Source organism: Plasmopara halstedii, assembly GCF_900000015.1.
Source record: "Plasmopara halstedii genome assembly, contig: Scaffold_2956, whole genome shotgun sequence".
NCBI classification, from domain to species: Eukaryota; Oomycota; class Peronosporomycetes; order Peronosporales; family Peronosporaceae; genus Plasmopara; species Plasmopara halstedii.
This window is the reverse complement of record NW_020189861.1, coordinates 961,538-972,622: the sequence shown is the minus strand read 5'-3', so window position 1 is coordinate 972,622 and position 11,085 is coordinate 961,538. Positions and strand designations below refer to the sequence as shown.

The following is an 11,085-nucleotide window of genomic DNA, read 5'->3' as shown; positions in this document are numbered from 1 at the left end:
ACAGCTCAATGATCATCGGACAGATGCGAGAACATCGGCCTCCAAAAAAGCACACCCTTTGGCGTAGTTATGCTCAGTGCCAGCTCGAGATTCGCAAGCTATAGGTCGTCGGCTGGTGCCATCACCCAAGGGCATACAACAAAATGGCAGATCGCGCATCAAACATCGCAATGATTCATGTCGATCCCACAATGTGAAGCAAGCACCTCTCACCCAAACTGGGAAGCCATTGCGGAACACCTCAACCAAGACATACAATACTGGCTCCAAGAGTTTGGTTGCAGGTCTCAGCTGTCTTGGATGAAGCATCGTTCTAGAGAAGCTAGAACGAGGGACTTCTTCCGAAATCCAGCCGGCGAGCCGCCTTTGGCGGCTGAACGCCGGCTCCCTCCTAGTCGAAACGCGTAATAACTCAGTGTAGCTAGGAGAAAGGGTATCGTCGTTCATCTACATGTAATACAATATACCTGACCTTCATCATCAACATCACTACATGTATGCTTACGTTCATGAAGCTGACCATTGGTACCAGATATGAATAACATGCTTTATGCACAATGTGAAGTGAACTAGGTGTGTATTATCAAAATCCACCTGTCAAAATTTTAGATCTCTTGATTATATTTCTATTAGCCGAAGGTTTATCCCATCGTCTTTCGCACAAAAAATAAAGATTCGTGACATACGAAACATAAACAAACTGTTCGAGTGCAACATTTCTCAGTATCCTAACTAAGCAAGACCTCAGAAGAAAAATATCGATTTTTTTTCAACTTAACAACAACCCTTCATAACGTAGAGATATATAAAATGCTTAAGCCTTTTGAAAGGAAATTTCGCGGCGGCAAGACGGACAATGAGCGACTTCACTGTCCTGCTTGGCGTTGCGCTCCAGCACATCCAAACAAACTTTGTGAAGCTCATGTTTGCATGTCTCCAATTTCACTGTCTCACCCGATGCCAAATCTTGTCCACATATCACGCAATTTCGCTCATGGTCTGGTTTCGCCAAGGCAAGACCCACTCGAGTGCTCAAGGATGCCGATATCGTAAAAAATGTTGTCTTTAATTCATTTCCAGTGAGAACGTGATGATAAGTGCCCCCCAACTTTTCTGCCACTCGCTCCAACATGTTCAGATTAATGCTTCCGAAGCCCACAGCAAATGCTTGCAGCCCATTCCTTTCGTAACACCCTTTGATATGCATTGCAAGTCGTTCACCCTCAAGCGGATCAATCGGGTGTCCGTCACTAAAGAATACAATCGCTGGTTTAAATTCCTCGAAATTCACCCTGGACAACACCTCGTTTGCACATCGCAGTCCAACGGCATAATTCGTTCCTCCACCACGATATGGAATGTTAACATTTTGCATCATCGTGATGTATTGAGCCTCGTAAACGATTTGTGCTGAATTGTCAAATGTGACGACCGACACTAAGTCCGAAGTAGATCCGCCTGAGATGCGGTTGTACACATACTCCTTCCATGCACCCATGAGGTCACTCCAAGGCTGTCCTTGCATTGAGCCTGAGCAATCTAGAACAAACACGTGGTGCATTTTTCCACCGCTTGCAAGGTGTGAACATTCAAACTTGTGTCCCTTCACATACGTAAATCCATCAAAACCAGACGTCGACTTTGGCAGAGCATTGTGCCATGCAGGAAGAACACAATACGACGGTTGATCATCGTGGTCGGGAGCGTCGCACTTGTAGCCACATTTGCCAAAGAGTTCCAGCTCCATTTTGGACGTGCACGGATCCTCCCAACCCAAGTGTTCCCAGAATTTTTTATGTAGTACCTCATCCATTTCTTTGTCTGGCTTTGGCTCCAGCGCTCGCTTGCAGTGACGACGTTGATCGGAAGCGCTTCCAGAGTATATGCATTGGGCTTCACTACTTTGCTCGCACTCAAGATAGTGCACGTGCTCACGACCCATTTTTGAACAGTATAAATTGCACATTTCAGCAATGCCCAGCTCGCCGGTTTTATACTTGCGTTCCTCAATATCAATATCCTGGGTGTCTGATAAGAAGAACGTATTGCGCATATTGCCGTGAGATGTCGTATGCGCCCCATGGTGACCATAGCTCTTTTGACAAAAATAGCTGCAGCATGGACACCGCACATCGCAATAATGTATAACATCTTTTTTCACTTGGTCATTTTGTGCACAGATACATGAATGTGGACCCTGATGTATCATCTGACCACTGGATAGCAGTTTAGTGCATTTCTTTCGAGCACCATTCATCTCCTGAAAATTAAACTGAAAACTGCCACGATCACCCGTAAAAGTCTTCGACGACTTTTTGAGAAAAACATCCACTTTGCAGATCCCGTTCTCTTGACACATGGATTGGCACTCATGTCCATTTGTGCACATGTGGACAATCGGAGTTTCAGAAACGGCGTCAAATGTACGTGACTCTTTCTCATCACTGTTTTCTACCGAAAACACAACTGAAACGTCTTCTTGGCCGTGAAAATGATCCAACACACCACAGACTTCATTGCATCCATCCATAACACATTCTTGCATACAGCGTTCTTCGCCACATTTATGAGCAGTATGAGAATTTTCCACATCTAAAATGCAACGACCTGAGCAGCCTTTGGCGGAGCATTTTTGACCACAAGTGTGGACGACCACGTCACACTTGTGCAAATCTAAGTGGCCTCGCTTTAACGAACACTTTCTTCCACAATTAGGCGATCTATCCATGCAGCATTTTCGCCCGCATGTATGATCTCCATCACGGCACTCACATTTGCCTTCGTGGCCAGCTTCTTTGTCGCAAGGTGGAGTCTTGCCGCAGTTCTCACTGCTGTCGCAGTACTCACAGCGACCACCGCAAATATGATTCCCTCCGCAACTATGATGTGCTGGCTCCAAATGCGCAGCAGCTTTCATGCATCCAAGATGACATTCGTTACAATGGCTTTGACAGCGTGAGAAAAGAATTTGAAATCGACCTAAAAACTGTTGCTCAATATTTGTCCATTCTTCAGGCATTCGATCGCCAAGTATTTGCTTCACATAGATGGAAATTCGGGCCTTGCGACGCCGAACAAAGAATGACAAGAATGCGTCAAAATCGACTTCGACTCCTCGAGGAACTTTGCCACCCTGGATACTCGTGTTCGATCTTAAGAATATTCGTAAAAGCTGCTTAATTGCGGTGTGCACTTCTGAAATGGTATTATCTTCTGAAGAGCAGCAGTCGAAGCCTAAATCAATATCCCAGTCATTAATTAAGTCAAGATCAATAGAATTATTTAACCGTTTCCACTTTTCACCAAGAGCTAGATATTCGTCACATAATGTTTTCACGTCGACATTGATCACTTCACCATTGCCAGTCTCAGCAATTTTCTCTTTTAAATATGAGGGCGCGTCTTCATTTCTCTGGACATACTCCTGCGGAATGAGACACCCAGTTCTTAAAAGGCCTGACAACTTGGATGTGATTTCGGACAACTGAAACTGCTTCGCACTTTCGTCTAGCGACGTCCAATCAAGAATCGTGATTTTGGCAAGTACCAATCGGATGCAATCTAAAAAAGTCTTTCCGCTTCTAAAGCCTACGTTGTTCACTCCACACAATGACATTTCGATATAGTTCTGAGCGTGCATCAGTGACTGGTAGTAGCTTACTGTACCCAATGGTGGAGAACAATTGATATCCAACTGCCCAGAATACATATCCAGCAAAAAGTTGCTATCTTTGTTTGCACCAACCAGCTTTTGAAACTTAACGAAGAACTCATCCAGCACTCCCTTTTGATCATTAGGATTCACGTCTTTAACGGACATGTATAATTTACCTCGAAAAAGCGTTGGATCACCCTTAATCAAGGCCACACCTTTCTGAAATCGAGCAAATAAGTCATCAATCTCTTTGTCAAAACGCATTTCCATACGGAAGATTGTGAACATAGATATCGATGCATTAAGGACTGAGAGAAATACATCTTCTTGTTCCGTCCGCTCGAAGGAACCGAGGCCCTCAAAGTCAAGAACAACTAAAAGAACTTGGTTGGGTAGAATTCGAATCGACATCCAAGCTCCGTCAGTACAACGAGCTCCAGCAATGGCAAACGATGATCCGGTCAAATGGTTAAGCAGATAACTTTTGCCTGTTGACTGCTTTCCCATTGAAGTGATCACAACACATCGACCTTGCCACGACTCAAGCAATGGCGAGATTAAGCCAAATCGAATAGAGCGTGCAATGTCAACGGCGTGTAGTTTCTGCGCTTGAGAATTTATTGAATTCGCCTTGCCATTCGTCATGACCGTAAGTGAATTTGCTTCGGCTCGACAGATTTGTATCGGAACAAACGTTATCAGATTCAATACAAATTCTCGAGCGGGTTGTGGAGCAATATGAACACGTAAAACATCTGTCACGAATGCCAGGTTTCGCGCAAGATCCATTCCACACAAAGGTTTGTTCAACTTTCGCAAATCTCGCATCAAATTTTGGAAAAAGGAGAGGCAGCTGTCTTTATCTTGCTCAGTCATATCTGCTATAGACGTTATCTGCAATTTAATTGTAGATCTGGTATCGTCAACACCTTGGATCAAGCCACGCACGGGAAACTTTTCATATGTATGATAAAATACTCGTAACCAGTGATCTGTATCATTACCACCCGAAGCATTCGTTTTACTACCATTGACCGAGTGCTCCTTCGAGTGCTGGATTTGAAATGACTCACTTCTTACAGTCACTGCAAGGCGGTATACACACACAGTCCTCTCCTCATTCACAATTAAAAGTAAGTCATTGAAAATTTGGCCAAGCAGGGCTTTCGATCGGGGTACTACATCTCCAATAAAAGTCACAGGAACATTGCGAAAGTCTTCACTTGCCACGGCATACAACTCTGCACAGTAACTGTCTTCAGCCGAGTTTGTACGTCCTTTTGATCCCAAAAAACACAGCACTGAACTGTCAGCCGATGCGAACAAAGAATGCGTGTCAGGTCCTGATGTTTGAATAAGTGTAGCCCGAGACGATTGTTGATTTCTTATATTTACAGACTGAATGAGCCCCTCTGAATCGGTTGCGTAAAAAAATTCGTCCGCTAATAGCACATCAGTGACTGGAAGCTTCAGCGACGTTCGCAAAGATAATTCAATCTGTTTGTAGAGTTCAAGTTTTGAAAAGGTTTCATTGAAACGGTATAACACCACCCGACCACCTTCCTCGACAAACGCGATAAGTCGCTCTTTGACATTCAAGTCACACAGAGATGCAGATCGACCAAAATGACGCTCAGACATTACCACCCCAACCTCCCACTCGTGACTCCTTCGTTGAAGCGGAAAATTTACCCGACTTACCGTCGTACCGTTCGGAGACGTTGTCACCAACACAATACAGTGATTTTTTATTGAAAATGATTTCAGAACTTTTTCCCCCCGAGGCAAACGATGTGTGCCCAACTTAATGGCTTCGAATCGTTCACCGTCACTGTGCGTTAGCTTTATGATTTTAAGTTGGTCCGTAGCAGGCTCCCAGTGCTCTTTCTCGAGATTACAGTAAATCATCGAGAACCGAAAACGAGGTCGAATAGTTGTCGTAAGGTTATCTTCGTGTTGTGTACGCCAGGAAAAAAGTAACTTTTCGAAAGCATCACAAATCACTTTGTGTTCATCATCTTGATGCACCTGCTGAAGTGACCTCTCATTATCATCGCAATACTTTTTTACTAAAGCGGTTTCAGCAACTTTAAGAACTTTTTCTACAGACGAAAACCAGGTCTCACGAGCTAAAGTCAAAGGTTTCTTTATGGACATGCGAAACTCATCTGACAAAAGCACCGGGTCTTGGTCTTGTGTTATAATTTTTCCAAGGTGTTTCAATGTTCGTTTAAATATGCCATCGCTAGAAGCTTCAGCTATAGCTTCATCACCAGTAATATGCTGACTCATAAATGTTGCCAAAAATGTGTCACTTTCGTCATCGTTACCATGATCACGGAACATGGACGCTATTGATTTAATCTGTTTTTTAAGCCGACATGGAAAAGTAAGCGTCATTTGAGTCGTTTGATCAAGGTCATTCCAAATGCTGCGCTGGGATTTCATATCTCGCACAAAATGATTCAGAGTCACGAAAGCAGGTTCCCCCTTTACAACCTTAAACAATACATCCAGATCAAACAATTTCTCTGCGTGGTCGATAAGAGCCGCCCTGTATTCTTCAATAAGCATTTGGACTTCCTCGCTAGCTTGCTTCACTAATGTTTGTCGACTACGCTCCACCATTTCACGAACATTCTTCAGCTCCACTATAGGCAACTGTTCAGCGGTCTCTAGTAACACTTGGCGAAAGCTTTTGGGAACAAGTCCCATCCAGTCTATTTGCACAGTACGTTGATGAGCCTCTTCGATCAACCATGATGCAAAGTCTTTCATATTTCCAAAAGTACGATGTTCGACTATCGTGCGTTTCGTCGCTGGAGCTGGTTCTACGACAGAATAAGCAGGATAGCTTCCCTTCAGCAGCTGGGGTTTCCCAGTCGGAGAATTTACGGGTAACGACACTGTTGCCAGTTCCTCACAAATGACACCATCCTTCTGCTCCTCTTGCCGTTCGACATGAAATGCGACTGAATACGACCTCCATGCGTCCAAATTGGTGGTCTTCATGGACTTCACCGCTCGATCAAGTAGCTCGACATCATCAACCGACAGACAGCAAACCATATTAGGACAGAGACATGTCAAAAATCGGAGCACGTATGTTGCCGTATCGCGCAGTCGAGACTTCTGAAAAAAATTATCAGGGATCCAGCTAAATAGTGTAAGAGACATACGAGAATTTTCCTGTTGAGCGACACAATAAATTCCATGGTCACCCGTCTTCAGATGACTTTCCATATCGTCGGACCAACCACCACGTCGCATAAATTCAAACCTAACAGCTTCTTGCTTTCCAAATAGAGAAATTAAATTGACTCCGTCAGTTTTGGCTCTCTCGTTTTCTCCGAACAACTCCATTCGAAGAAACAGAGCAAAATCGTCATCGAATTCTTCAGCTGCCAACATCTCTACCTCAAAGTCGTTCGCTGAAATCGACGATAGCATTCCAAGCGAGCAGCTCAGTCGAATCACTTCCAGCTCCTCTAAAACTGGCTTCACAATTTCGACATCATTTTGCACTTCTCGCACTAACTCCAGCAGGCGAAAACAGTTCGAGCTTATAAGCTTTTTATTGGTACCTAGACGCATGTGTTACCTCTGCAGTTTCTGTTCCGCTTGTGGCCTCCGTTAAAATTTGAGGTATAACTTGCCACGCACGACCCAGAGTCAACGGAACAGTTACTGTATCCCTTTTCAGGGAAAAATGACATTAGCATAAACGGTCAGCTATCTTCAAATTGATAACGTTGGTAATGAAATCAAGAATTTGCGATGCATTTAGTACATGAACAACGATACTATAATATTGCAATACCATTTAAAATACTAATATATGGTCCTCAACTATTGCATTGCGATACATTTTTTTCAAATATTTGTATATGCGTGCTTAACTCAAGTCGACTTTAAAAAGCTGTCCACCTTCATTTGATATTTTGACATTCAGAGCCTTTCGGTCACCGCTTGGTCTCTCTGAATTCAATTTATCCGCTAGTAGCAAGCACTTGAGCTGCTCAAAAGTGTTTTGAATCTCCTTTTGCACCGACATGATCAGTTCTTCTTCAATTTGAATCTGCTCGCACAGCTCCCATTTAGTAATGAGTATTTTTTCTAGAAGTTCAAGAACTTGGCCAACAACTCGGATCCAGTCGCGGGCCATTCTGGTGAGTAGACTTGAAAGGGTCACGCAAATTTCTTCATCAAGTTGTTTCAGGTCAGCTGTATCGAATGGAAATAAGGCTCCAATGCTAGCTATAATGGATATTCCGATGGGATGCCCGCGAGGCGCTCGTTGATCAAATGTAGTATAATTTTCCGCAAATAACTTAAAAATCTGCATTGCATCATATGCCGCAGGTGTGAAGCCTTGCAACACCAAGTTAAAAACACCTTGAAAGAGAAACTCAAGTTTGAAAGGGAGAGTTAATGTGGGCCACAACCGTCCGTTGTTTAATTGTTGGTAAAATCCGTCAATGCTCTTAATTTCGTCCACGAACGCTTCCAAAGTGTCCTTGGCTTCCAAACGTGTCATGATCGCAGGATGTACAAGAGGCTGGAGCTCACTGAGCCAGAACAGCGTTTCTGCTCCGGCAAGTAATTTTCCGCGGAGATCGTGTAGATACAACTGGACCTGCTCGTGGCATTGATCATGAGCTTTCTGGATCAGCTTTTGATACCGTTTGGCGGCTTGTATGTTTTTTGTTTCGGGCCAACAATTAAATCGTCGAAGTAATGCATCACGAACGATCTCATTCCGTTCGCAGCAATTAAGTGTCAGATTTATAGATCTTTGATTTGCGACATTATAAATCCACTCAGCCAGTTGTTCGGCACTTTGAATCAGAGATATGCCGTTCCACAATGATAATTGTGCTGGCGAAATCGACTCCAATTCTATTTTATCTCCAATCCTTTCATCGCGATTTTGGAAATATGGTTTATTAAGTCTCCCTACGGGCTTAGCAACAGTAATTCTACAGACCCCATTGTGGTGTTGATTTGCCCTTGATTTCTCTTCCATGCTCTTAGACTTTGCTCTGTTTGAGGCTCTGCGTAATGCTTTCCGTTTACGACGCGCTGTCATGTACCAATCTCTCCTCAAATTTGCTTCTGCGGTATTCTTTTCTTATACATGTTCTTGTCCCATGCGATGAAAGTTGAATGTAGTAGTTTTGGCAATTTTATGAGACAATTTGCACCTTCGGGATTTGATTTCTTACACTACAAGTAAAAAAAAATAGGAAGCAGCGATGGGGTATATAAATATTCGAGCTATTGAGCGGCATATGAACAGCGTCCTCTTCAACGCTTGATTGGCTCAGATTCTGATAATCTGGGCCAGCGTGAGGTTCTGATAGACCCCCATCAACTTTGGAAGAAGTGACGCATTGTTGCTGCACTTGTGTGAAGATAAAGTGTTGGTCTCGCCGGACTTGCGGTTGGGGTCCCGAAGTTGATTGCAACATCAACGGTACGTCGCGAATAACGCATGGATTCGACCGTGTATGAAAGCATTGTGAGTTAGTTGAGTGGTGATACCAAGCCCTGGGGTGTTGGTTGATGCGCATTAACTGGATTCCTTGGGATTGAACGTTAAGTCGAAGCAGTTGGCACCTGTGCTGATAGCTTGGAATTTCAGTGCTGAACCCGACCTTAGTCTTGGTGAACTTTAAGTCAGCATGACTTGGTTGGAATGCACACTCTCAGGGCTCGTCGAGTAGGTCTAAGCCAATGGATCCCAGCTATGCTGAAAAAGAGAAGGTAGAGCTCCGAGCTGCCGAGCAGCGTTTAAGCACCCGACGGTTTGCTGTCTGTGGAGACGCCTGTCACCTTCGCACGGGTTGTCCCCTGCATAAATTTGGCACTCAATGCCACATTCACCGCACCTTCAAAAAAAGACGGATTGACACAAAAGATTTCCGTTCTGGCCACGCCAGAGTGGAGGCCCTCCAAAAAGACGGTCATTGCGACCGCCTCGGGGAGAGGATCGGTTGACATCCCGGCAATGAGCGTTCTCAACTCTTTGACAAAGTCCACCAACTACTTCTACCCCTGTCGGGCAGCAAGGAAACTCGATCGCACGCGATATGCCAGGTTAGGCTGTGGGAACAATTGCAAAAGCTGACGCTTCAGGAGGGAACACAGTTTCAACCGAAGCACCGCGCGTTAGTGCCCATTCTCGCGCTCAGTCCCCGAGCTTGGGGATAGTCCCGAGCATGAGTCGCGGGCTGATCGTGGAATGGCACGTAACCCACTGAGCACTGGAGTATCAAAGCCGTTGCTGCATGCCAAGAGTGGCATGGTCGGCCAAGGCCGAGGCATCGAGGGCGATGTCCCAGTGATGCAGGTGGAGTGGTACGTAACCCACTGAGCACTGCTCTCGTTACAAAGCAGTTCCTGCACACCAATAGTGGCATGGTCGGACGAGGTCCGTGGCATCGAAGGCGAGGCTATAGTATTGCGTGTGGAGTGGTGTGGCACGTTATGCACTGGACGAAGACTATAAAAATAGCAGCTCCTCGTCGGATGTTGTTAATAACACCAAGGCTCCGATGGAGCAGGGAGTGGGGACACGAGACGACGCCGGGTGCCTGATCTCACTGGTCTGCATGAGACGAAAAACCTCTATAGAGAGAAGTCGGCGATACCGTATGATATCTGCAAGATGCAGGGCGTCGACCCTGCCCCAGGGTGTGTCTACCGTAGACGATAGCGCACAGCTATACATCATATGATGGGAGAGGAAGACGGCAAAGTCACCATCACGGCTTTTCCCTCGGTGAGTGCTCTTCATGAGCTGAACGAGATGTCCTTCAAAGGGTTAAGCGGTGACTTGAAGGCAGACAATTTAGCTGAGGTGGTCATTAGACGACCGAACGAGGAGACTTACTCTTCGCCGCTTCTGATTGAAGCTGTCCTGGAGGACAGCAAGAAGGGTGATAACCGCATGAAGTGGATCGTCCAATCCCAGAAAAATCCTTCGGATCCGTACCATCCCTTGGTTAAGGAATTACAAGACGTCGTCTCCAAAGACCTCCGGATCAAGGTGTGCGTCATGAGATTGGCCTGGTTCTGGGAGCCAAATTCTGCGTAACACGCAAATGACCCCTGCCCAGAGGCCAGTTTGACGTCGGTGACGCCGTTTTCCGTGCGAAGCACGATGCAAGAATGGTGCGTGAGAGCAAGTCTTCCCATTCGACACCCATGTTTTGTGTCTGGGAGCCGCGCTATCGTTTACGCTTACAATAAGCTAAACGCTGCCTACATTCCGGCACAGACGCCGATTCCTAGAAAGGATGTTCTCCATAACAACATGATGGCTGTACAAAGTACAGCACACTCAACTTGTATAACCGATTGTTCATGAGAGCGAGTGATATTCCGCTGATAGCGGTGGGTTCTCCGAGCGGGGTGCTCAGGGAGTT

At 45.3% G+C, this 11,085-nt stretch overlaps 3 protein-coding genes across 3 annotated transcripts; all 3 read right to left on the bottom strand.

Moving 5' to 3' along the window:
* Positions 1-12: 12 nt before the first annotated feature.
* PHALS_06315 (uncharacterized protein) lies at positions 13-447 on the bottom strand (the record flags this gene model as incomplete). Its single annotated transcript, XM_024719581.1, has 1 exon — positions 13-447. One exon carries the CDS (start codon positions 445-447, stop codon positions 13-15), a length of 435 nt encoding a protein of 144 aa, XP_024584865.1.
* A 367-nt stretch (positions 448-814) lies between these two features.
* On the bottom strand, positions 815-7,249 carry PHALS_06314 (hypothetical protein F444_21954; the record flags this gene model as incomplete). The annotated part of the gene is made up of 1 exon (XM_024719580.1): positions 815-7,249. One exon carries the CDS (start codon positions 7,247-7,249, stop codon positions 815-817), a length of 6,435 nt encoding a protein of 2,144 aa, XP_024584864.1.
* A 301-nt stretch (positions 7,250-7,550) lies between these two features.
* Positions 7,551-8,681, bottom strand: PHALS_06313 (uncharacterized protein; the record flags this gene model as incomplete). The annotated part of the gene is made up of 1 exon (XM_024719578.1): positions 7,551-8,681. The coding sequence occupies one exon, from the start codon at positions 8,679-8,681 to the stop codon at positions 7,551-7,553; it is 1,131 nt and encodes a 376-aa protein (XP_024584863.1).
* Between the last annotated feature and the right edge of the window lie 2,404 nt (positions 8,682-11,085).